Below are 27,476 nucleotides of genomic sequence, written 5' to 3' on the forward strand. Positions count from 1 at the left end.
CGTTCATTGGACTGCTAAATCATCATGAGTGTGCAGTAGCAGACGTCAGTTAACAGCAGGCTCAGAAGTGCCAGTGATTATTTTATTGTAAAATACACTGCTTACCTTTGATACATACATCAGTATGCCCGGGGGACATAGTACAGAAATCCATGATGTTCCTCCATCCAATGAATGGGACACAGGAACTATGATTCTAACACCCAGGCTTCCTGAATTCAGCACTCCTTGTTCTACCTCAGATTGTAGCAACTCATGCCCATGAGGTATTTGTGGCATGCGTTGAATTAAGGATTTTTTTTTAAATTCAAATCTTAAACATAACTCAGGTAAAAATAAGCATTTTCAGAAAACATTGTAAAGGTCCCTTGTCCTTTCATTTTAAATAAATATTAACTATACAACTTTGGGCCATTAAGTATTTTAAAGAGCTCCAAATATTTAAGTGTGGGGTGTGAGCATCTGACAAATCTTGGAATTGGGAGAGAATTACACCAATACTCAGTCAGGCCAACCAACCCAGGATGGCTCTCAGGGAACCAATTTATCCTAGCGATAGTGTATGACACTGATTAATTCCTAACTAAGCAGAATTCAAACAAAAATTTTACTTAATAAGGGTGCATTCTGCAAAGCCACAAAACAGGATATGGGTATTGCAACTGTATTTTGTGGTTATATTCTCAAATTTAATGTGCACTAATTTAGGTTTTTACAGAGAAAATGTGTTACAGGTCTAATCCAATCCCCCCCTGAAATCAGTGGGCCTTGAATCAGGTACTGTGTTTTGTACAGCTAATTGTTTTGTTTTTTGTTTTGTTTATTAAAGGTGGAGTAGTCACATTTAGAAATATCAAGGTATAAAATATGGATCATATTTGGGAATGTAATTTTCCACTATGACAAAACTGAAATTACACAATAGCTCAAGAATTCAAGCAGATACAAAGCTGTTTATGCTGCTTTCAAGACATACTACAGAGCCCATTTAGTGCCATATGAATTATTCCTGTCTCATAAAAGGCAGGCTTTCTGAGTTTGTTATTCTAGAACAGCCAAAGCCAAATGTTGGCTATGAATTACAATATTACTTTAATAGTAACCTAACTTACATTAAACTGAAAAGGTTACTTTTAGTCTTGGTTGGTCAGAGGAAACAAAAACAGCATCTCCTGTCCACATTTTATTATGGGTCACTGTGATAGTAATGGATACGTAGATAGATCAGTGAGCACTTAATTTAACTCCACTTCTGGAATGTTATGACAGTTCACAAATGGTGGACTTAGAGAGGCTATTTTAGCTATTAAGTCTATTTTTCAGATTACAGGCTACATGACTAAAACATGACTCAACAGGAATAAAGTGATAAGGAAATATTTATTCAGGAAGTACAATTGACTACAGAATACTTTTGATCTTTCAGCAATCTTCCCCCATTTTTATCTTGTAACTGTGTTAATCTATGTCCCAATCATGTTATTTTGCTGTTCAGATGAAGGCATTATCTTCTCTATTAGTGGCTAGAACGTCAATGATACAAATGAAAATTAAGGACTTGTGTATTTATTTGAATACATAATCTAGTCTAGTAAAAAACAATATCCTTTTAATATAGATAAGCTTGGACACTAAAAATCAGCATTTTGTTCAGTACTGAAGTGTTATATCCCAAGCCAGGCATATTTTAAAAGAAGATGATGACCTTACACAGCAGTCATAGTAATTCAGATACTCATCTGAGACAGATGGCAGTACCTCCATAATCACAGAAATTTTTCACTAGTCTTTCTATTAATTCCAGACAGACTGCAAAATAAGGAAAAAACGTGAGACCCTCAAACCCAACCCAATCAGCTGTTAAGAGAGCAGACCAAAATGTAAACTCGATAGGATTAACTTCCATATATGCATTTTCATTTGCATAGCCATATGCAATACGCTCAGCTCCATGAGTGATTCTGAATTGCCAGCCACAGCAAGTGAGATTTTGAATAGCCAGTCACAACATACTCTTTTGTAAGATTCACTGAAAGCAGAGTAGCAAATGAGAAAGCAAAAAAAAATCTACACACAAAAATGTGTAATTCCATCTTTTTATTTTCTGTGTTCCTAAAATCAAGGGCCTCTCAACAGGTGCATATCATCATCCACAGAAATTACATCCGTCCTTAACTCATGATGGTGTGCCCAAGTATTGCGCGTGTAGGGACTGTGTACTAACACAGTGCAACCCCTGCACCTACTCAGTAATAAGTAAAGAATGTAAGTTTCTTGGTGACTTTTAACTCATCCTTACTTTAAAAATTACAGAGAGCTTTCAGACCATGCAAGAGGACAGACTGCTAATGTAATAATTGCAATTTTAGAACAAAAAAACCAGGTAATTTCAATTGTTTGTTTTATTAACCCGACCCCCAACACACACACACACACACACACATGTATGCCAAGCTTCAACCCAAAGAGTTTTGGAACAGTTGATTTACTGAATTCAAAAGCCATAGTTTATAATGGAAATGCTAATGCATTTACCTATAGCAGCTCTAGCTACACTAAAGTAAATATTTCTTTAGGGTAACAAAACACATTGCTTTACCCAGTAACACAAAGTATACTAGTTTTATAATACATATTATTGTCTTTACTTGTACTCATACTTCTCTTTTACATATAAAGCTCTAAAAACAATTCTCTACTATTTTACAATTAAATTAAAGCATTTCCATGATTGGCCTAACTACTGATTTTGGTCTAAATATATTTTAAACATTAATCATTCCATAAAAATATACAGTTCAGAACATGGTCCCACCAGTAAGAAGCAGCCTTCTGAAACAGGCTAACAATACTCAACCATGTAATTCAGTGCTCAATATCATCTAATTGATAAATATTCATATTGCATTTCAGACTCTACTCTCAAAAATCTTTAAAATATTATCTTTACAGTCTTACAATGCTTACAAACATCCAGAAAGGGTTCACATTTCTAACTTGCTTGTAGCAACCATGCAAGTGTTATTACTTATACACTGGGCCAGCTACACATAAACTTCATGCCCTCATTTTCAAATTTTTAACCTTTTACCATCTTTCATACAGTAGAATTAAGTTTACAACTGACTTAATGTTATTCCATGTGAACACAGATTAGAAATGAGCCAGACACTCAGAACTGCACTTTTCAGTTTAAGCGTCTAAGAACTAACTTGTTTATAGTCAGTAGGATGCACTTAAAGCTGCCTTTCAATTGAACAGACACCCAGTATACTGTCAAGCTACGTCTAGATGTATACTAAGAGGTGAAGTCATTACATAAAAGGGCACAATCCAGAACTTGGTAGATTCCAAGAATTATGTAGCTGTTCAAAATTGTAATACTCTCAACTGTGCTTAAAAATAACACTGCACCGCAACCGAGAGTGTCATTAGTCACTTCACATTTGGAGGCATCTGATCTGCAGATTTCCTCGTTCCTACCCCAAAGCAGGTAACACCACATTCTCTATTCATGGTATATTATGATATTGCTCATTTTGAACTAGAAACCAGAAGAATCAGATTTCTCCAGATTAGAAGTAGCTAATAATAAATCACATTTTGTTAAAATACGATGTTATCAGTATTTTTCTTCTTTTGGAATCTTACAGACAATTTTGTGAGGTTTGTTAGCTTTTGCAGGTCACTATAGCTGTCAACCAGGATATCCCACACCATTGTTTAGTTTCACAAAAGGGAAAATCATTATTAATTTAGGTATTAACTACCCCCAACCCTGTGTGACTCATCTCTATAAATGAAAGGATTGAAATAGGACAAATTCAAATCCCAGTTAGGACAAATACCTTTTAAAACAAGAAGTGGAAAAGTCAGGGAAATACATATGAAATTCCTTCTGCATTGCATTAAATATATTGTTCTTTTTTCTGAATATGAATAGACATGGATGCAATCAACATGAACAGCAATCAATATACAACTTCTCTCTAACTGCTCAGAAATCAGTATAAAATAATATAAATTATAGGAATGATTGTTCCAGATTTTTAGATGTCAGTTATTAAAAAATCATTTATAAGTGAATGTTCATTGTAGATTATTTACAGAAGAGGTAACAAAATTTCCAAGTTAACATTTATCATAGTGAGGTATGACCTAGCACATATGTAAAAACAATGCACTCATCAAAAATTACAAAATCCAGTACTTATTACCAACTACACAATAAGTCATGATTAGCTTTATGTAGCTGATGTACAGTATGCTTTTAAGAAGAAAAGTGCCAAAAGCTTCATAGGTAAAAGTCTTTGATTTTTTTAATCATTAAGCACAAAAATTTTTTGAATACTTTCATCAATTTTAAAATAATGCCAAATGAAAATCTTTAGGAAAAAAAATGTTACAAAAGTAGAAGTACATCTTATCAAAAATGCATTTTAAAAAAGTCTATAAATTTTTCTTGACAGTTAAAGATTTTATTTGCAAAAGATCTGTAAGAACAACTGGATAGAAATGCTCATGTAAACTTTTTTCAAGAAGCATTTGGGTGTTTTAAAACTAAGTGATGTTAATAGGGAAGGCATTTATAAAATAGCAAATAGATTTTTTCCCCTCCAAAGGATAGCATCTTTTATAGTTTAGGGCAGTTAATGTTGTTAGGTCACAAATCAAACTGTTAACTGTAAAACCGAATATAATTTTCTCCATGAATTATAGTGTACAGTATTAGTTCTGTTGTCTGCGTTTTGCCGATCTCATTTTTTCAAATCGTGACTCCATCTCTTCCAGGACCTTTGGTGTGTAACGTACAACTAACTTAACCTTTCCTTGAGCTGCTTTCAGCAGTTCTACTGCTTTTTCATGGTGTTCTCCTTCGACGCTCTGTAAAGCATAAACCATTAAATATTACATTAGCAAAGAACACAAGTGTTGCAGAAGATTCTTCAGCTCCTTTGTTACACAAAAAAACTATAATGCAAGGGGTGCTATCACCCAGTTGAAGACCTGAACCTTCAGCAAGTCATCAAACATACGGTGATAGCAGACTTTGTGTTTTCTTTTCTAACTAGCGTAAAAAAAACATGTGGAAATGAGTGCCAAGCAACTAATTTATCATGGGAGTGAGGGACCAAGCAGACATACTGAGAATCACTAGAGTTTATGTTTTACACACACAATAAGTACAATAAGAGAAACATTTTAAAACATGGTCTTTTAGGTTTTAAAGTCTACATATAATAGAATTTACAAAATTTTCCCTGCAGACAAATAGTATTTAGCAACTTCTCCCCACCACTGCATCTGTTATAAGATCCAGGCATCATATGTTTTATCATCAGTCAGCAAAAGTTATTTCTCCCAACTTTATTATAGTTATCAAACACAATGACATTACTATCCCAAGCCTACCTCCCACTGCTGCTATTAGAAGCTAGAAGGCAGGTGGTGTACCTGTTGATTGGAGGGTTTCCCCGTTACTATAAAGTTACTTACAAAAAGAAAGACAACAGTTAAAAAAAAAAACAAGTTATTTCTCTTCTATCAAATTTAGAAAATGTGCTTGGATATTTTCATTTTTTGTTTTTCAGTTGGGTGCACAAGTTGTTCTCTTTTAAAAATGGCATGAGAAGCTTGTAAGGATACATGGCGTCAGTAAGAGATTTGAAAAAAATCAACTGAAAAATAGTATGTGAGATTGCTTACAGTTTCTAAACTATGTCTATACAAATATATTTGAATTCTGTTGTAAACAAGACATACTAAATGTTACTAGTATAAAAATTCTGGAAAGACCATTAATATCTTTTAATGGACAAAAGTCTAATTTTCAAAATATTCTCTATTAGCTAGGTTCTGGCAAAGGCATAAACATTAAAGCCTTTGCAACAATACACTGAAGCTTGTAAGTGCTATGTGTGACAGATATTGCAGACACCTGCACTGTCTTTGGTGAGCAGATTGTATTAAATTTATTAATGTTTTATGTATCATTGTGAGCCAAAGACTGTATGCAACTCTATGAGGAGAGGGTTACCACAGGTCCTTCAGGAACTAAAAGCAGTTGGGGGTGGGTAGGTGATTACTACACTTCCTGAGATTGTAAACAGTCCCAGAGAAGTACTAATCCCTAGGGTGCTTTGCATATATTGATCCACGCAGTATTTTTCCAGACACTAAGAAACAAAGAAAGGCCTTTTGGTATAAACGGATGAGCTTGAACTGACTTGGGGTCTTCTTTTTGATTCAACAAACAGGCAGGAACTTGGATCCAGGGGAACCTCAATCCTTGGATTGAAAGGTTGGAAATACTTTGGTCTACTGGCGCTCCATAAGACAGATGAGCAATTCCTAGTATCTTCAGTGTGGGGTTTAAAACTACACCTCTACCCCAATATAACACAAATTCGGACATAATGCGGTAAAGCAGCGGGGAGCCACAGGCCCTTTAAAGTGCCACCCGAGCCCCGCTGCTTTACCTCATTCTATCCGAATTCGTGTGGAGCCCTGGGCCCTTTAAATCACCTCCCGAGCCCTGCTGCCAGAGCTCCGGCGGTAATTTAAAGGGCCCGGGGCTCTGGCCATGCAGGGAGCCCCAATCCCTTTAAATCCCCTTCCGAGCCCCGCTGCTGAGCTCCGGCAATGATTTAAAGGGCCCAGGGCTCCCCACAGTGGCTGGAGCACTGGGCCCTTTAAATCACCGCCGGGGAAGCCAGCCAGCACGCTGTACCAGACCAAACCCACTATAACACAGTCTCACCTATAAGGTGGTGAGATTTTTTGGCTCCCGAGGACCATGTTATATCGGCGTAGAGGTGTATTTATTGTTGGGCTGGGTTTTTTAAATGTTTTCTCTGCAATGCTTTTGACTTAAGAATAAATGTACTTTGTTTTGTTACAGTTGTGTGGTCACTGGTTAACAAAAAATAAAACAAAAAACCAAAGCAAAACAACACTGCTATTGTCCTCAGAGAGAAAGCACAGGGCAGAGCCTTAGGCAGACAGCTTGCTGGAGCTATCACAGTGTTAGGCAGGCAGCTGTACAGCCTAAAACGCCCTATCAGAAAGGAGAGAGCCATGAGTCTCCATCCAAGAAAGGTGACTGGTGGGAACCTGAAAGGGTAAGTGGGCACCCTTGAGGGACCACAGATGGGGAATACAGGTGCAGTTACTCCTGAAACTGTGACACTAAGTTAATTCTGAATACAGTTATTAAAAACAAGTCTGCAGCATATTACATATATTAAGATGTTAAGAATGTGCTCAGAGGTATGAGGTTATTTCTTCATTTAAAATTGGTAATATAAAACCAATGTACCGTACATGTGCATGCACACACATCCCAGTTTTAGAGTAGCAGCCGTGTTAGTCTGTATCTGCAAAAAGAACAGGAGTACTTGTGGCACCTTAGAGACTAACAAATTTATTTCAGCATAAGCTTTCGTGGGCTACAGCTCACTTCTTCGGATGCATAGAATGGAACACACAGACAGAAGATATTTATACAAACAGAGAACATGAAAAGGTGGAAGTACACATACCAACTGGAAGAGGCCAATTAATTGAGATGAGCTATCATCAGCAGGAGAAAAAAAACCTTTGAAGTGATAATTGAGATGACCCATAGAAGGTGTGAGGAGAACTTAACACAGGGAAATAGATTCAATTAGTGTAATGACCCAATCATTCCCAGTCTCTATTTAAACCTAAGTTAATTGTATCTAATTTGCATATTAATTTGAGTTCAGCAGTCTCTCTTTGGAGTCTGTTTTTGATGTTTTTTTGTTACAAAATTGCCACCTTCAAGTCTGTCACTGAGTGGTTAGAGAGGTTGTTCTCTCACTGGTTTTTGAATGTTATGATTCCTGATGTCAAATTTGTGTAGAGACTGTCCGGTTTGGCCAATGTACATGGCAGAGGGGCACTGCTGGCACATGATGGCATATATCACGTTGGTAGATGTGCAGGTGAACGAGCCCCTGATGGCGTGGCTGATGTGATTAGGTCCTATGATGGTGTCACTTGAATAGATATGTGGACACAGCTGGCATTGGGCTTTGTTGCAAGGATAGGTTCCTGGGTTAGTGTTTATGTTGTACGGTGTGCGGTTGCTGGTGAGTATTTGCTTCAGGTTGGGAGGCTGTCTGTAAGCGCAGACTGGCCTGTCTCCCAAGATATGTGAGAGTGAGGGATCATCTTTCAGGATAGGTTGTAGATCTTTGATGATGTGCTGGAGAGGTTTTAGTTGGGGGCGGTAGGTGATGGCTAGTGGCATTCTGTTATTTTCTTTGTTTGGCCAGTCCTGTAGTAGGTGGCTTCTGGGTACTCTTCTGGCTCTGTCAGTCTGTTTTTTCACTTCAGCAGGTGGGTACTGTAGTTTTAAGAATGCTTGATAGAGATCTTGTAAGTGTTTCTCTCTGTCTGAGGGATTGGAGCAAATGCGGTTGTATCTTAGAGCTTGGCTGTAGAGAATGGATTGTGTAGTGTGTCCTGGATGGAAGCTGGAGGCATGCAGGTAAGTACAGCGGTCAGTGGGTTTCCAGTATAGGGTGGTGTTTATTTGACCATCGCTTATTAGCACAGTAGTGTCTAGGAAATGGACCGCTTGTGTGGATTGGTCTAGGCTGAGTTTGATGGTGGGATGGAAATTGTTAGTCTCTAAGATGCCACAAGTACTCCTGTTCTTTATCTCAGTTTTATTTATTTTATAAATATTTATTTAAATTTATGCCCACTGTCTGCTAAGCGGTTTTTTGCTTTTGTTTGTTTGTTTTTGGTGGGGTGTCTGTGGGTGAGAAAGGCAGAAGAAAGCCACTTGAGGCTTATCGATTCTGGTGCCACTTCTATGCTTGTCTCAGTATATGTTAGAGCAACTTGGAAATTTCTATAAAGATACACTGGCTAGCCCAAGGCACCATGGTACTAGCACAGAACAGCTGGAGCACTTTGGCCAGGACCCCTTCCATATGCTGGGGGCATAAGAGATGACTATGCCTGCTAGGGATATCCCAATATTGGGGACATCTGATAGCTCTCAAATTCCTTTTATGCATCTTCAGCCTAAATGGATGCTTAATTTAAAAAAAATCAGTGACTGAGTTACAAATACATGCTCCTTTTTATAAGAAACTGGAGGAATGGTTTTTAAACTCTCAGCACTTAGGTGAAAAAAATCACAGTCCCTGCAAAAATTACTTTAAACCTTGCAATTTGTCATAGTTTTCAGTCTCTAGCAGCATTTTTATCAGGACAATGACAACATCAAAGGACCGTCACATTATCTTGCCTTAGATTGAATGGTTTTGGTACTTACCTTACAAGATCCAAAAATTCACATTATTAAAAGTCTGCAACATCAGGGACACATGTAGCAAAACCACTTTAACACCACTGTAACTAGAGCTGAATGAATAATTGCTTTTTAGGTTTGGTGGCCAAACCAAAAAAATAATTGCAAACTAAAACTGATCCCCTCCCCCGTCCCATTTTTCTTGCTGAAATGAAAAAAACTCTCTTTGGTCAGTTCAAAGTGACATTTTGAATTGGTACAGGCTGATTCCTAACAGTTTGTTTGAAAAATTTCTGATTTTTTTTTCCCCCGTTTTTATTCAGCAGAAATATTCACTGAATTCGACCCCAATTTTCGAATAGTTTTGGTTGCACCAAAACAGCTTTTTTCAGCAAATTTATTATTTGTTGAAAACAATATGCCCATCTGTAACTGTAAAACTATTTCATAAGGTAATAATACAGTTTGCTTCAAAATAGAGTACTTAACATTTGGCCTTATTTATCCTCCCATGCTCTGAAATATTGCCTCAGGTAATGGTATACTTGTATTACCATTTAGTGAATTCATGTACAATAGCAAAGCATAGTCCAAGAACTCTGGTCATACTCAAGTTTTTGTCCAATATCCTAGTCTTGCTAATTATGAATCAACTGCAAACAGGAGGATGAGATTTCTATCACTTTGCCAACACTAAAAAAAGGCACCAGGCTTTTGCAGACTACAGTCTCTATACACCCTCAAGTGGACACAAGTAGTTACTACAACTGAAAGTTAAAGCCAATTCCTACCACTCCGTTTACAGAAAGAAGCTGGTCTCCACGTTTCAGTCCCCCATGTCTATCAGCTATACCGCCTGGGATAATTCGAGAGATATAGATTGGAGAGTTTTGCTCTTTGCCTCCCATAATGTTGAATCCAAGACCTTCTTCTGTTTTTGGCAGTTCAACAACTCTGGGATGTGAATGACCTTCGCTGGCAGCAAATGCAGCAACTGTGGCCTATAAGAAACAAAACTATTTATTTCTTCTTAAAAGCAGAACCTTAGAAAGTCTCCATCTCTTACAGTCAGAGGTGGGTAAGCATTTGAAAAGGTTTTTGAGACAGACAATGAAGTAAAAATAATGTGTATCCTAGGTACCAAACATCAGAATACGAAAACTATGGGGCATTTTGAATTAAATAAAAACAAATGTCATTGGAAATAACAAGTCTTTCATCTCTTGTTCATACAACTGACAGATTAACAGGTCAGATCAGAAGGAGACATCTAGATCACCCTTTCTGTGACAAACTATTACATTCTATTCTAGTTATAGTAAGACTTTTACCTTTGCTGTAGCATTAGCTCTCACTTCTGGGCTACTGCTGATGTCCACAGTTTCATATACGTGCTCATATACCTTTAGGACAAAGTTATTTAGTAGGTACATAATTTAATGGGAAAAATGAATAGATACGTTTTCTGCTTAGATGGTGTGACAAATAATCTACTGTGTTAGATGTGTGACAAGAGATCAATACTTCTGCTACTACTCTCAAAATTGCATTTCCTAATTTACAGAGAGAAAGGGTATGTGCCTGAAAGAGAACAAATCTGCCCTATTGGAAAGACACTTCAAGCTGTGGCCATGTCTATACATAAAGCACTGTAATGGCACAGCTGTACCGCTGCAGCATGTCTTGTGAAGGCACAGTATGCTGCCAGGAGAGCTGTCCCATTGGCATAAAAAATCCACCTTTGCAAGCAGCAGAAGCTCTCCTGCAGATATAGTGCTGTGCACACGAGCACTTATGTCAGTAAAAGCAGTAAAGAATCCTGTGGCACCTTATAGACTAACAGATGTATTGGAGCATGAACTTTCGTGGGTATTCACCCACGAAAGCTCATGCTCCAATATGTCTGTTAGTCTATAAGGTGCCACAGGACTCTTTGCAGCTTTTACAGATCCAGACTAATATGGCTACCCCTCTGATACTGATGTCAGTGTAATTTATGCCACTCAGGGTGGAATATTCACACTCCCAAATGACAAGTTTTGTAGATATAGGTTGTAGCATAGACATAGCCTGAGACAGGACTGAGACAGTAAGTCACACCTTCCCCTGGGTCTACTGAATGGGCTATTCAAGCACGGTGAATATCACTGCTATCACTGAAACCAAAAGCGATAGTTGGATCTGCAACTACTCCCACCCACACACCTGGAAGAACCATTCCGAGTGCAGGTAAGGGATTGAGAACCCTGGAGAGATGCTAATTAATGCTAGAACAGAATGTTAATCATAAGGCGGAGACAGAAAAGCATGTCAGCTTATCTTCATTACTAAAAAGAGATGCATTTTACCTCAGAGTAACTAATGCGCATGAGCTATCTCATAACAATACTGTGAAGACAAGACACTTTTGTTTTACTGCAAAGTAAAGTCACAGAGGTCAAACTCTAGTGAGTTTACCTTGTGGTAAAAAAGTGTCTTGTCTTCACTGTGGCTTTACCTTGTGATAGCTCACGTGTTAGTTACCCTGAGGTAAAAAACACGGCCTGCTCCCCACCCACTCCCCCCCCCTTTTTTTTTTTGGTAGTGAAGACAAGCCCTCACTTGCACTTTAGGGTACAGGTGCTTGTAGCTGACAGGAAAGTCAGACCCTCAAGTTCTCTCTCCAAGAAAGGTGTGAATTGTTAACTGGCTTTCTGTAACCTAAGATAATATATCCTTATCTAGGTTATTCAGGGGCAAAATTTAAATCTAAGTATGTTAAGACAATTGTTCGTTTTGTTTTAAATCCTTTCCTACTTTTTTTGTTAATAAAGAATTAAGCCCGAAAGTTTGCAGATAATAGATTTGGGGTCAGATTAAAAAGTAATTCAAAACAAACTCTTGTAACAGCTAGCTTTGTTCCTGCTCAGCAGGTACAACAGGACATATTAGAAGCAGGCATATATCTGGTATTTTTGGTTGCTATTTGTTTATGCCAGGTTAACTTACCTCTCTCACAGCATTACAGAACTCACTTTGAAGGACCCTTTGCAAAGCCTGTAGTTTTTGTGGTGGTACTTCTCCACTCCTCTGTAATTTTTCCAGCAACTCAATAGCTCTGCAGATGTCTGGGGGAAGACAGAATATTGATATGATGAACACCTGACTTTTACTCAGAGAATGTTCTTTTAGTGCATGCATGCACACACCTATACACCACTTTGTAAGTGAGAATTAGGTTTACTTACATGCGTTTCCTTTAACACAATCACTAAATACTACTGAGAAGACACCAGTTAATGCATCAACATCCAGGCCCTCCCTCCAATGACTCCTTGCATATCTCATCTTCAAGATCCTCATACACTGAAATCTACTTGTCCCTCTGATCCTTTGAATCCGTTCCTAGTTGCCTGTACCACTTTCCACGCCCCATCAATGTGTGCTTTTTATGGTCCCTGTCTCATTCTCCATTCTACTTTGTTTAAAATCAACTTTGATCAACATCAGCATTCACACATGGAATGAGGAAGGGGACTACACAAGGTAGAAAAAAAAGAATTGAGTAGAGGGGCTGGTATGGGTATACTGGGTAACAGCGCACACAGTTTCGGTTACCCTGATGATTTATCCACCCTCCACCAGTGGGGAGACCCACTGCCAACATAGCTTCCCAGTCACTGCATATCCAGTAATTCTGGCTTCCTTGCCTTCCTGGCTCTACCTGCCTCCCCAGTTACAGCCCCTACCAACCTCTGAGTCTTGTTGCCTCTATGCCTCCCTTCTCTCCATATTTACCCACTGTGACAGAATCTACCTGCGTTCACACCCTCCATACTATTGTAATATTTTTTGTACAAGGCATGTCTTGTAAGGTATCATTTGAAAACTCATAATTTGCTGGTCAGTATCATCCTGATAAAATGTGTGTGCAACATTGTATATAAAGTTATAAGATTTTCCTGTATGATATTATTAACACATGTTCCAACCCCCATAGCCCTCCCCAAACTAAGGTTAGCAAACAGGTCTATCCTAAACAAAGGAATGTATACTCTGCTTAATTTGCATTTAAGTAGTAAACAGAGTCATTGGTCAGAGAGGGAAACAAAGAACACTCAAATGGGTGAGAAAAAAAGCAGCACGGAACGTCCACATAGATTCTCTATCTCCGAGTGCCCAGCTGAAAATGTTTTTCAAGAGGGGGACAAGTACCCAAAGGCACCCCTCTGTCTCCCTGCCCACGACATGCACAGTACCTGAAGTGAAATGGGAAGCCAGTGCTGGACTCTGGACAGAGTTTGGTTAGCAAGACTGCTGAAAGCACACAGTGAGAAACTTTGCTTGAATCTGAAATAGCTTGTTAAGGTAGGTATTAAGATGTTTTACTATCTTTATTTTTCTTGTAACCATTTCTGGCTTTTATGTCTCAGTACTTGTATTCTTTCTCTTAGTAGTTAATAAACATGTTTTATCTAATCCAGTGTGTTCAAGCTGAAGTGCCCGGGTAACGCCATTTGGGGTGACAAGTTATGTGCATAAGTATCTGTTCTTATCAGTTTATTCCCTTAAAGGAATAATGGACTTACAATATTTTGTACTCTCTGGGAAACGGCCGGGCAGTACAGGACAGATTTCTGGTGGAAATCTGAGACTGGGATATGTTTGGATGACCCTGCAGCATAAGCAAGGCTGGTGAGAGTAAAAAGTGTAACCAAGTGTGGTTGGCAGGCTGCAATTACACGTAGATGCTCAGGGTGTGGCTTGCAAGCTAGAAGGCTATTTGTAAGTGGCCCAGGTGAGAGCTACTTCACCAAGGCATTGTAAGGCACCCAAGGTTCCAGGGCAGGAGTAACACAACTGCTCATTAGTCTGGGCTGTACCCTGGTATGTCACATCCACCCATCTCATCTATGATAAATATTGGCAAAGGAAGTTCCTGTCTGGCAGATCTGAGATCAACTGTGAAAAACCACCAGGGCTTTGCTAGATGGAGAAATTACTTGCGTTGCAGAGCTACAAGTTTCACCTGCCAGACAACTTTGTACAAGCTTCCCTCACTACTTGCCTACATTGTTACGGCTGAGACTTGGTCAGAGGTGGCCAAGAGAATCTTACAGGAAAATTGCCTGAAAAAGCAAAGCTCACTGCTCTGCTTATTTTAAGTGGTGGAACCACCTATGGATTTTCTGAGGAGAGTTCTGGTCCAACTGACTGGGAGCACAGCTGACTAAGCTTAAACACTTCATAGGAAGCAGGTATGGACAGAGGAAGGGAAAGCAGCTAAGGTCTGTTACTGGGCGACACTGGCCCTTTAAGAGGGAGTAGGGCCAAAGCTGTGACTCATCAGCTCACTTCAACTGGGTTTAAAATGCTGATGAGTCAAAGCTGCCTGAGAGCACTGAGAGAGAGAGAGAGAGAAGGGCAGGTGAGAGCTGTCTGAGGAGGAACAGAGACCTAGGAAAGAGAAGCAGCAGCAGAAGAGAGCTGGTAGAAAGCCATTAAAAAGAGCAAGAAGTTGATGTTAAGGACTGACCAGAGCTGTGGAAAACCTGCCAAGTTAAAGGAGAGCTTGTGCAGAGGATCCTAGGAAGAACCAGCAGCCTGGTTAGGAGAAGCTGAGCCCAAAACAAGAGTTGATGCTGGAGAGTGCATCTCAGAGCAGGAATAGGACTCATAAGCAGAGAGGCCTGGGTGTTTGGAACACTGTGGGAAGAACTCCTTGCCGCAGGCTTGAGTGGAGGACTGCAGGAAGCTCAGCTCAGAATATTCCCTGAGCTGGGGTATGACTCTCAGACAGGGAAGCTTGGCTGAGTGAAAGTGTGGAGAGTTCTTTTGCAGGAGCCCTGACTCAGGGCTATGGACGAGACTTATGGGAGAGAAGCAGATCTTGGAACTCTCAGGCAGAAGGCCTGGAGAGCAGGGCCCTGGAACAGCAGCTGAATGAACCATGATGAAGTGGTTACTGACTCTCAGATGGGTGACCTGGGAATCATGACATTTGAATGGGACTGAAGAGCTGCTGGACTGCAACCTTCTTTTACTTCAGGGTTTCAGAAGGATGGTTTTATCATGAATTCTGTGGACTATTCACTAGGGACAGAGACAGATAAAAATAGCTCTCCCCCCTTTCTGGGGACAAGATGCTATACAAAGCAATTGTTACATGGGAGAAACAGTGGAAATTTAAAAAAATAAATAGGAAAAGGAAAAAAGATTCAAGTGGCAGCAGACACTTAACAACTTTGTGATTGCTTTCACAGAATGCATACACTCTTCCAGTTTTACAAGTACCATGGGCGGCAAAGATCAGAAGTTTTTCCTCGTGCAAATCCACATATACAGTACAGTACATTACAGCTTTATTTATAAACTGTTAATTCAACCACAAATGCAATAACTTTTGCACAGGCTTAAAGGAATTTAGTTATAGGGAGAAATTAGGCAGAGAATGATAAAACTGACTTTTAAGGTCAGCTGATAGCTCCATTTTTTCCAAACAAAGCTTACACAACATAGTGTGAAAGAGTACCTGAAAAGTTAGATTATTTTCTTTGTGACACTGGCAGACCAGAGGCCAGCTCTTGCCAAGGATTTAGGCCGCAGCTGAGCACTGACAAAGTCATTGCTGGAAACCAGTTCAGCTCACCTGCGTATGATTAAGTTGAATATTGGACTCATAACTATCTGTCTGGACTTTATGAATTACTAGTAAATTGCTAAATGTATTAATCCTACTTATAATGTCTGTATCCTGTGCTATAAGGTAAAACTTAAAGTATTCGCTATATAGTTCAGAACATAACCCACCAAACAAGAAAAAACTTCACCTAGTACTAAAGCCCTATGAAAGATATTTCCTCTTGCCCATAAGGAAGGACTATCAAAACTAAATGGGCCATTGTGGAACATCACAATACAAAATTTTGCTAAGTGTTCTTACACAGGCTAGGTGCAAAAGGGCTCATCCCATCATCTTGAATTCTGGAAGAAGGAAAAAAAGATAGTGAACAAGAAAATTTGTCATCTCTTTGCTGTTTGAATTCTGACAGGGCTGGAGCTAGGAAACAGATGCAGAGATCCCACATGGTCAACCTGGGTTAGCCCTAATAGACATTCAGTGCTGACAAATTGGTACAGTCACCTTTTGGAACCGTAGATGGTAACGTACGTGTGTGTGTGTGTGTGTGTGTACGTACGTACCTGTAAATAATTCATTTCCTTGTCCTGGTCAATAAATCCTTACTTTGGCTACAAGCAGTTGTCTTCGGTGTGATATCTAAGGTACCTATTAACCTGGGATAAATGACTCATCTCTGGAGAGTGGAAGCAACCTGAATCTTTAGTGATCTTGGTGCATGCCAACCAACTATCATTAAATACAGCTTGCCTGGGTGACAAGATAGACTGGAGTGCCCAAGGAGACTGTTTGCGACTCCATGGTAGGACTGTTATAACACTTCAGGGATTCATATTTGTTACTGGGTTGGTGAAATCTAATTACTCCTGGGGGACCTGTGCACCAAAAAATTAAAAAATTCTGTGCACAAGTTAAAATCTGCAAATTTTATTTGTCAAAATAATACTACATCATCAGACCAGTTTCAATTATTTTGTTAATTTATTTCAAAATACCTGTCAGCAAGAATGTCTATAACAATACAGACACACACAAAAGTTCCCTCAGGAGTAGAGAGCTAAAGAAACCCCTATGACAACCCAGTTCCTATTTCTCTGCTCCCACCCAGCCCAGACACTCATGAACCTGATGAAAGGGTTTTTGCTGTTTGTTTTTCCCAAAAAGCTCAGAAGATAGACTAGACAGTTTGGATCTTCTCTGGTAAGGTATTCCACAGTCTAGGAGCTGGAACTGAAAATGCCTTGCCTCCAGCTCCCAGAAATTTCATCCTAGGAACTCAATTTCAATATCCCTCTGAATGCAATGGTGTTGGTCAATCACCAAAAGGCAATCTTTGAAGGACCTTGGCCTGAGCCCAAAGAGCATTTCAAAGATTAAACTAAGGATGCAAATAGGGAGCCAACAGAGGGTACAGGGCACTGATGTGATGTTATTTTGGTTGTAAGTTCCCCAAAAGAGTGGAGATGCCACACACTGTGTTATATAATGTGGAGTATGATTTAATTTATGGCTGTAGAATGCTCAGTACAGTCAGACAGTAATTTTGAGATCCAGGGTGCCTTTTACACAAGTACAGAGTAAGGGGCAGTACATAACTGTATTGCCCCAGAAGCAGCTCAAGCCTGGTTGAGCATAAATTTTGTACCATTATAATTATTTCATGAACTCAGATTCTAAGGCCAGAAGGGATCACTGTGATCATCTAGTTTCATCTCCTGTATAACACAGGCCATAGAACTACCCCCAAATAATTCCCAGAGCAGGGGTAAGTTGATTATTTGTTGTCAAGGTTCAAATTTCGTGGTCAAGGTATAGTTAAGTTCCAAACTCCAGAGAAAAATAATAAAAAACAATAATAACGATAATGAGTAAATAAAAAGATTTTGGGGTCAATTCAAAAGCATCTGGTAGTCCAGATTTGGCCCACAGTCTTCCTACAGGTTCTAGGATACGGGTAGTCAATCTTTAGAAAAACATCCAATCTCAATTTGAAAATTGCCAGTGATGGAGAATCCACAACCCGTGTAAATTGTTTTAATGGTTAATTACCCACACTTAATTCACGCCTTATGTCTCATCTTAATATGTCTAGCTTCAATTTCTAGACATTGGATCATGTTATACCTTTCCCAGCTAACTGAAGAGTCCTCTATCATCACATTCCAGCTTCCCAGGTAGGTACTTAAAGTAAGCTACTTATAAATTAATCAAGTCACCCCTTAACTTTCTTTTTGTTAAACAGATTGAGCTCCTTGAACCATCACGACAAGGCATGTTTTCTAATCCTTTAATCATTCTTGTGGCTCTTCTCTAAATCCTCTCCAGTTTAACATAATCATTCTAGACTTGTGGACACCAGAATTGGACACAATATTCCAGCATGGGTCGGTCACAGCAGTGCCAAATAGGGAGTAAAACAACCTCTCTATTCTGACTTGAAATTCCCATGTTTATGCATAGAAAGATTGCATTGGCCAATAGTTATACAGGTGTAACTGGTATCCAGAGGGTGAATGCTGATATTTCAATATAAGCACTTTTATGCTGGCATATCTTTTCATACTAATACAATTGATGCAGTACAACTTGTGTATAGACAAGGCCTCAGTCCCAATCTCTCTCCAGCTTCTCCTGGTGCTCTGAAAAGGGAGTAAACTAAGCTAGGTCCATAACTGGAACAAGACACCTTCCCCAGTGCAGCTATGTCTCCTCCACTCAGATCCTGTCCCATTCACTCTCACCCACCTGCATAAGGCTGAGGGGGTTGGGGAGATACAACAGTTCTATGAAGCCTTCCTGCACTGCTACCCATGATGTGGTTAACTGGGCACTTTGTGTCCCCTTGCACTGCCACACTAGGTATGCCCCAGTTTGGCCCATTATTCAAAACAACAAGAGACGAAATTGGATATCAAATTGACTCAAGAGGGGCTCCAAGGAAAAAAACTCACACGCTTGGAGATAATGCCATTAAAAACAATAAATTAAAATAATGTGACAAAACCAATGTCACCAAACCCACAACACACTATTTAAAGGATGGATTTTATTTGCAGCAAGCAGATTTTCTGATTAATCACATGCACTTTAAAAACGAATTTTTGTTGACTGTGGGAGGCACTAGACCAGGGGTCAGCAACCTTTCAGAAGTGGTGTGCCAAGTCTTCATTTATTCACTCTAATTTAAGGTTAAATGTTGCAGTAATACATTTTAACGTTTTTAGAAGGTCTCTTTCTATAAGTTTGTAATATATAACTAAACTATTGTTGTATGTAAAGCAGGTAAGGTTTTTTAAATGTTTAAGAAGCTTCATTTAAAATTAAATTAAAATGCAGAGACCCCTGGATCAGTGGCCAGGACCAGAGCCGACTCCAGCTTTTTTGCTGCCCTAAGGCCATGTCTACATCTAAAATTTTGCAGCGCTGGTTGTTACAGCTGTATTAGTACAGCTGTATAGGGCCAGCGCTGCAGAGTGGCCACACTTACAGCAACCAGCGCTGCAAGTGGTGTTAGATGTGGCCACACTGCAGCGCTGTTGGGCGGCTTCAAGGGGGGTTCGGGGAACGCGAGAGCAAACCGGGAAAGGAGACCAGCTTCGCCGCGGTTTGCTCTCGCATTCCCCGAACCACCCTGCAAACCGCAGGGAAGGAGACCTGCTTGCTTGGGGGTCTGGGGAACGAGAGAGCAAACCGGGAAAGGAGACCAGCTTCGCCGCGGTTTGCTCTCGCGTTCCCCGAACCACCCTGCAAACCGCAGGGAAGGAGACCTGCTTGCTCGGGGGTTCGGGGAACGAGAGAGCAAACCGGGAAAGGAGACCAGCTTCACCGCGGTTTGCTCTCGCATTCCCCGAACCACCCTGCAAACCGCAGGGAAGGAGACCTGCTTGCTCGGGGGTCGGGGAACGAGAGAGCAAACCGGGAAAGGAGACCAGCTTCGCCGCGGTTTGCTCTCGCGTTCCCCGAACCACCCTGCAAACCGCAGGGAAGGAGACCTGCTTGCTCGGGGGTTCGGGGAACGAGAGAGCAAACCGGGAAAGGAGACCAGCTTCGCCGCGGTTTGCTCTCGCGTTCTCCGAACCACCCTGCAAACCGCAGGGAAGGAGACCTGCTTGCTCGGGAGTTCGGGGAACGAGAGAGCAAACCGGGAAAGGAGACCAGCTTCACCGCGGTTTGCTCTCGCGTTCCCGGAACCACCCTGCAAACCTCAGGGAAGGAGACCTGCTTGCTCGGGGTTCGGGGAACGCGAGAGCAAGCCGGGGAAGGAGACCAGCTTGATTACCAGAGGCTTCCTCAGGTATGCTGGGATACCTGGTTATTCCACGGAGGTCAAGAAAAGCACTGGTAAGTGTCTATACTTGATTACCAGCGCTGGATCACCAGCGCTGGATCCTCTACACCCGAGACAAAACGGGAGTACGGCCAGCGCTGCAAACAGGGAGTTGCAGCGCTGGTGGTGCCCTGCAGATGTGTACACCTCCTAAGTTGCAGCGCTGTAACTCCCTCACCAGCGCTGCAACTTTCTGATGTAGACAAGCCCTAAGTGGCGAAACGGGGGGAGAGAGGGAAGCCAATCAGCGGGCACTTTGGCAGCAGATCATTCTTCTGTAGCAATTTGACGGCAGGTCCTTCACTCCCTCTCTTCCTTTTCGGCAGCAGCTCAAAGAGGAGGAGAGGGACTGAAGGACCTGTTGCCGAATTACCACCAAGAACCCGGACGTGCCGCCCCCTTTCCACTGGCCGCCCCAAACACCTGCTTCCTTCGCTGGTGCCTTGAGCTGGCCCTGGCCAGGACCCAGGCAGTGTAAGTGCCACTGAAAATCAGCACATGTGCCATAGGTTGCCTACCCCTACACTAGACTGACAATCCTAGAGGCAAAGTTAACTAGAGCAGAGGTATATTAAAGACAGTAGCAGTGCAAGGTTCTCTACATAATTCTACTAGTGCCTCCACTCTGAAAGGTGTGAGAGGTTAGTCTCTCTCATCCTTGGCTTCCAGTGAAATTGCTAAAAAGGGTGTTGGCTGTGATTCAAGGAAGAGAAGAGATTTCTTCCATATTTGACTCTGTATGCAGTATTGTAGCCATGTTGGTCCCAGGATATTAGAGAGACAAGGTGGGTGAGGAAATATCTTTTTGTGGACCAACTTCTGTTGCTGAGAGGGACAAGCTTTTGAGCTTTCACAGCTCTTGTTCAGGTCCCAAGGCTTGTCTCTCTCACCAACAGAAATTGATCCAATAAAACATATTCCCCTTACCCACCTTGTATCTCTAATATGTGCCTCTGGTTAGCAGATTTAGTCCCATTACTAGTAAATGTGTGGTAAATTTCTTAAACATTTCCCCTCATTTCCTAGGTTACATACCAACTCCCTGTGATCAGTTTATTCCCTTAGCCTGATAATGATATAATTTAATTATCAAAAGTCAACACTACCACAATTAACAGAGGCTGGTTATTTCTGCAAATAATGCGGCCCTTCGGTATATGTCATATATGTACACACTATTATACTGTACTTTTTTTCCCCTTCCTTTCTTAAGAGGCAAGGCCAATACGCAAGAAAACATAAAATAGTTCTTTTGTTCCACTGATTTCTACTAGGTAACTTTGCATAGATTTCTTTGTTTTCATGGATAAAGCACAATGACAAGGTAATGAGGTGGGGGAGGATGCTGCCCCAGGTTTTACCAAGAGCAGCTAATCCCATTGCCAAAGAGCAGCTCTAATTAGCAAGCTTTGGGGGAGGGGAACTGCAGAGCTATGAAGTAGGAAGCAACTTACATATATCTCTATTTACAGGCCTTTTCCCTCACACTACAGATGATTTATTTGTGGAGGAGAGAGAAGAGAAGAAAATCATCAGAAAGTTTCAACCGCTGCATTCTGAGGTAGACAACGTATTTGAACTAACAATATATGCATTCACACAAATATATTAACTTTAAGTTAGGACTGTGCATCCCATAAATACACACCAGTAAAAAGCAATTAAACAGGCTGTTAAGCTATCCACACTCCCACTCTTGGTACGTCTACACTACGGGATTATTCCGATTTTACATAAACCGGTTTTATAAAACAGATTGTATAAAGTCGAGTGCACGCGGCCACACTAAGCACATTAATTCAGCGGTGTGCATCCATGGTCCCAGGCTAGCGTCGATTTCCGGAGCGTTGCACTGTGGGTAGCTATTCCATAGTTCCCGCAGTCTCCCCTGCCCCTTAGAATTCTGGGTTGAGAGCCCAGGGGCTGATGGGGCAAAAATCGTCACAGGTGGTTCTGGGTAAAAGTCTTCAGTCATTCCTTCCTCCGGGAAAGCAACGGCAGACAATCATTTCGTTCCCTTTTTCTCTGGATTGCCCTGGCAGACACCATAGCACGGCAACCATGGAGCCCGTTCAGCCTTTTTTTTTTTTTTTTTAAACAGTCACCGTATGTGTACTGGATGCCGCGGACAGAGGCAATACTCTAGCGCTACACAGCTGCATTCATTTGCTTTTGCATGATAGCAGAGACGGTTATCAGTCGTTCTGTACCGTCTGCTGCCGGTGTAAATTGGCAATGAGATGACGGTTATCTGTCCTTCTGTACTGTCTGCTGCTATCATGGGTGCCCCTGGCTGAGGTCGGCCGGGGGCGCAAAGGCAAAACTGGGAATGATTCCCTGAGTCAATCCCTCCTTTAAGGTTTCTAAAAATAGAGTCAGTCCTGCCTAGAATTTGGGGCAAGTGTACTAGGGAACCAGTGTATCAGAGAGCACAGCTGCTCCGTGTCAGATCCCGCAGAAATGATGAGCTACATGCCATTCACGGGGGGTGCCCTTGCAACAGCCCCACCCATTGCTTCCTTCCTCCCCCAACCTTCCTGGGCTACCGTGGCAGTGTCCCCTCCATTTGTGTCATGAAGTTATAAAGAATGCAGGAATAAGAAACAGTGACTTGTTAGTGAGATAAAATGAGGGGGAGGCAGCGTCCCGGTGCTATGACAGTCCAGGCAGGACATTAAGCGGTGCGGGGGAGAGGAGTCCAGCATGCCGCTGCTATGACAGTCCAGGCAGTACAGAATCTTTTCTTTACACAGGAAAGGGAGGGGGCTGGTGGAGCTCAGCTCCCAGTTGCTATGATGAGGACGGTTACCAGCCGTTCTGTACCATCTACTGGGAATGACCGAGAATCATTCCTATTTTCACCCAGGCGCCCCCGGCCAGCCTCACCTGAAGCCAGCCAGGAGCACTCACGGGTTGATAACAAGGATGGCTACCAGTCCTACTGCACCATCTGCCACCGGGCAGGGGAGAAAAGTGGATACTTCTCTTCACTGCTGTAGCATCGCATCTACCAGCAGCATTCAGTAGACATAGGGTGACACTGAAAGAAGTCAAGAAACGATTTCTTTCCCTTTTCTTTCACATGGGGGGGGGAGGGAGTAAATTGACGAGCTATTCCCTGAACCACGCCGGACAATGTGTTTGAACCTACAGGCATTGGGAGCTCAGCCAAGAATGCAAATACTTTTTGGAGACTGCTGGGGACTGTGGGATAGCTGGAGTCCTAAGTACCCCCTCCCTCCCTCCATGAGCGTCCATTTGAGTCTCTGGCTTCCTGTTACGCTTGTCACGCAGCACTGTGTAGCCTGTAGATTTTTTTTTCCAAATGCTTTGGCATTTCATCTTCTGTAACAGAGCTTTGATAGAACAGATTTGTTTCCCCATACAGCGATCAGATCCAGTATCTCCCGTACAGTCCATGCTGGAGCTCTCTTTGGATTTGGGACTGCACTGCCACCCATGCTGATCAGAGCTCCACGCTGGGCAAACAGAAATGAAAATCAAAATTTCACGGGGCTTTTCCTGTTTACCTGGCCACTGCATCCGAGTTCAGATTGCTGTCCAGAGCGGTCACAGTGGTGCACTGTGGGATACCGCCTGGAGGCCAATACCGTCGATTTGCGGCCACACTAACCCTTATCCGATACGGTAATACCAATTTTAGCGCTACTCCTCTCGTTGGGGAGGAGTACAGAAACCGATTTAAAGAGCCTTTTATATCGATATAAAGGGCCTCGTAGTGTGGACGGGTACAGCGTTAAATCAGTTTAACGCTGCTAAAATCGGTTTAAACACGTAGTGTAGAACAGGCCTCATTTACTTTTCTCAACTTTAACTACCACCTTTCTCCAAATCCCACTGCATCCCAAACAATCAATATTCAGCCTAATGCCAATCACTGATTATCCATTAATATGTTCAAAGACTTAACGTGGGGTTTACGTATCTTTCAAAAACTGCACTGTATCTGTATGGGATTTTGTATTGGTGTGAAAGACATGGTGCTAGACTGAAAATAGTCATTAGAGAAGGGACTTGAACTTGAGTGTCTCATTTCAGGTGAGTACTCTAACCATTAGGCTACAAAGTCTCTCACACAGTGTCTCTCTCTTGTTGACTCAATGGCTAGTTAAGTATTTTCTACAAAGTTGAACAGTTTCAATAGGAGAGAATGAGAGCCTCACCCCAAAATTCACCATAGCCCAGTGGTTGGGGTATTCACGTGAGTTAGGAGAGATGGGTCACGCCTGTGCTCTGACTTGGGGCTTTGAACCAGGTAACCCACATGCTGGGTGAGTGCTCTGGACTATTAGTATAAGGTGGTGTATGGGCAGCAGGACCAGCCCTTACCGGCTTCTATGATCCTACACTTAGGTTATGTCTACACTAGAGAACTTACAGCTATACCAATGCAGCTGCGCTGCTGTAAGATCTCTCTTGTAGTCACTCTATGTTGACAGGAGAGCGGACTTCCATTGACATAATTAAACCACCCCAATGAGTGGCAATAGCTATGTTGGGGTGGGGGGAAGCTCTCTCCCCAACATAGCGCTGTCCACACTGGCGCTTCTAGCAGGGTAACTTATGTTGCTCAGGGGTGTGTTTTTTTCCACATCCGAGCAACATAAATTATACCAACAAAAGTGGTAGTGTAGACATAGCCTTAGGTATTTAACTCTCCCTATGTATTGTATGGGCCTAGGCACCGAATTCCACTTAACAGCAGGGTGCCTATAAATCAGGTGCTGCAGTGCTCAGGTTGAATCCTAGCCTGGTTGGTCAGGATGAGTGGAAACAATATGAACTGGGGATGGGGAGTGGCAGGTGGGAGTGGGTAGGAGAGAATTACTTAAATTTGAAAAGTGCATAGATGGTTTATTACATTACGTAAATGCCTATTTCCTTGTTTATTGCCTCTTTCACCCATTCTGATAATCTAGCAAGTTTAACTCAAAGCTGAGAAGTTTTCTATGTAGAAAAATTCCTACTACCGCTATCCCTCATGAGAGGTGTGCAAAACACTATCCAGCAAGACACAAGTTCAGTATGGAACTGATGAGGAAATTCTAACAAAACTGTAAAGGGGGAAATTTTAAAAAAAAAATTTTTCCCCCCACTGAAAACTAAAACTACCAGACTGAGCCTTGCAGACATTCACTTAAGTTATGAAAGACAAAAGGAAAATCTGGGACTAAGAATTCTGATGAGTTTTACGTCTGATGCGTTATCATCAGCGTGATGAGAAGGAATTAATTTCGTGCCTTGGGGATGCTTACAGGAACCGGGGGGGAGGGGAGGGGTAGGGGAAAGAGACTAAAAATGCAAAGAGCCGTTTAAAATGTTTCTGCTGCCCCCGCCAGTACTTCTCGCCTCGACGATGTACAAGGAAAACTCAAAGGCCCCGGGAGGGGCCGGCTCCGAGAGTGATGCGGCCACTGAAACGAGCACCAGAACTCGGGTCCCGCTCTCCATGCACAGGGAGACCCCGGTGCGCCCAAACCCTGGGGCCGCCGGGCACCTCGGGGCTCGCCCCGCCCAGGAGTGTCACTGAACTGCCGCAGTCAGGAGGGCAGTGGGGGGAGGGGCCCACCTAGGGCTCCGCCCCGTCGAACCCCGACAGCCCAACGGCGCTGCCCGGCTCCGCTCCCAGTCAGGAGCGCGGGGAGCTGGGCAGAGTCCCGCACGCAGCTCCCGGGTGGGGGGGAGGGGGAAGCGGCCGTTCTTTCCCGGGGAAACGGCGTCACCCCCGCGCGCTCACCTCGCTCCAGCCGCACAGGCTCCCCTAGCGCCGCCATCTTCTCCTCGCTCCCGCCCGCACCCGGAAGTGACGCGCGGCGCGCGGAAGGCCAAGGCGCGCAGGGAGGGAGAGGGCGTTAGGGGGCGGGGCTGGTGGGCTCTCGGGGCTGGTTTCCCTGCGCGCCCCGTGGGCCCCTCCGCGGCTTGGGTGCTCTAACCCCGGGTCCAGGCCCTGCGGCCGTGAGGGGTCCGCTCCCCGGAATCCATCCCAGCGCCGGGGCGGGCTGGCGGCTTCGCACCCGCGCCCCCCCAGCGCGTGCCCTGAGTGGTGCTGAGCGCAGGGCGGCGGGGGAGGCAGACGGTGCACGCTGCTGCCGTGCCAGTCCGCCGCTGTGTCTCGGCCTAGGGCCCTTCGCCGCGTGCCATGCATCCCAGCGCAGTGTGCGTGATGTGCTGTGTGTGTGCTGCTTGTCTGCCATCAATTTAATCTGTGTGGGGGGCAAGGGCCTTGTGTGATGCTTGTGTGTTGTTAAAATGAGCTAAGCAAGGGGTACAAGTAGGACAAACTCAGTGCGTGCCTTTACGTTTATATAAGTGCGCGTGGGACTGCCCAGAGGGCACGTAGTTGCTATATTGTTAATTTAATCTAAGTGCATTATTCTCTGTGTTTGATTTTTGCTTTGAAAGAATAGTTCTGTTCACTGAAGGACCTTTTTCACACGAGCATGCTTTCAGTTCTGGGATTCATTATAAGGTTGTCACTCCGCTTACAATGAGGGAGGCTGCTATGTGTGGTTCACGGAGCCGTTTAACATGAATGGAAATGGTTTGCATTTTGCAAGTGAACAACGTCAATGCTTATGGACGTGTTTTGAGTCAGAAAAAATGTTTTAACAGCTGGGACTGTAAAGGTTATAGAACAAGTCTGGAATAAGATCCAGATGTTTGTATTTCATAATGTCATTTGAAATTGCTTGTTCTGCTGCCCCAGTAGTGACTGAAATGTTTAGGAGCCTGCAGGTGACATTTGCACAGCAATGTTTATTGAACATGGCAGATTTTCATAAACATTTCTAAAATTTAAGATAAGTATATTCAATGTATGAAGAGAATACGTTTTAAATAGCTCTTGAAAGTAAATATTTTGTCAATTCACACACTCATGATACACCATCCTTCATACAGTCACGCTGTTGTGATTTGACTGTTCAAATGTAATGTCATATTATGAAACTAATAACATCTGAAAAACATAATTCTGTTGACTTTCCACCAGCATAGTCCTGTAGAACTTTTTGCCCCTGGGAATGTGCAGTGATTTATAGCTTCTGTACAGGTGACAGAGAAAAAAAGTGTGTGTCTCTGGGTCTTTTTTTTTTTTTTTTAAATGTCAGTCTTAAAGGTTTACTGGTCATTGTTTACTTGCTTGCTTTTTCTTTTCCATCTGATTATTTACTTTAGAAATTCATGTCTTGATTACACAGGAAACTCCATGAATGAGGGAA

General features: G+C 42.3%; 1 protein-coding gene across 2 annotated transcripts; it reads right to left on the bottom strand.

The window, feature by feature from the left end:
- Nucleotides 1-1,554: 1,554 nt before the first annotated feature.
- LIN7C (lin-7 homolog C, crumbs cell polarity complex component) lies at nt 1,555-26,167 on the bottom strand. 2 transcript variants are annotated; one of them, XM_030560211.1, is made up of 6 exons: nt 25,994-26,167; nt 16,212-16,252; nt 12,278-12,396; nt 10,621-10,692; nt 10,081-10,290; nt 1,555-4,884 (listed from the first exon to the last, which is right to left on the bottom strand). In XM_030560211.1, exons 2-6 carry the CDS (start codon nt 16,234-16,236, stop codon nt 4,729-4,731), a joined length of 582 nt encoding a protein of 193 aa, XP_030416071.1. In that variant the 5' UTR covers nt 16,237-16,252; nt 25,994-26,167; the 3' UTR covers nt 1,555-4,728. The 2 variants fall into 2 exon arrangements, with proteins under 2 accessions (XP_030416071.1, XP_030416069.1); XM_030560209.1 differs by lacking the exon at nt 16,212-16,252 and having other exon boundaries at nt 25,994-26,078.
- Nucleotides 26,168-27,476: the final 1,309 nt, after the last annotated feature.

Source organism: Gopherus evgoodei, chromosome 4 (assembly GCF_007399415.2).
Source record: "Gopherus evgoodei ecotype Sinaloan lineage chromosome 4, rGopEvg1_v1.p, whole genome shotgun sequence".
NCBI classification, from domain to species: Eukaryota; Metazoa; Chordata; order Testudines; family Testudinidae; genus Gopherus; species Gopherus evgoodei.

Excerpts from the sequence above, each read along its gene's own strand:
- LIN7C (XM_030560209.1), bottom strand. The coding sequence starts at position 26,030 with ATGGCGGCGCTAGGGGAGCCTGTGCGGCTGGAGCGAG. Across the intron at positions 12,397-25,993 it reads GCCTGTGCGGCTGGAGCGAG|ACATCTGCAGAGCTATTGAG; the intron begins GTGAGCGCGCGG and ends GTCTTCCCCCAG. Across the intron at positions 10,291-10,620 it reads GAGCTAATGCTACAGCAAAG|GCCACAGTTGCTGCATTTGC; the intron begins GTAAAAGTCTTA and ends TGTTTCTTATAG.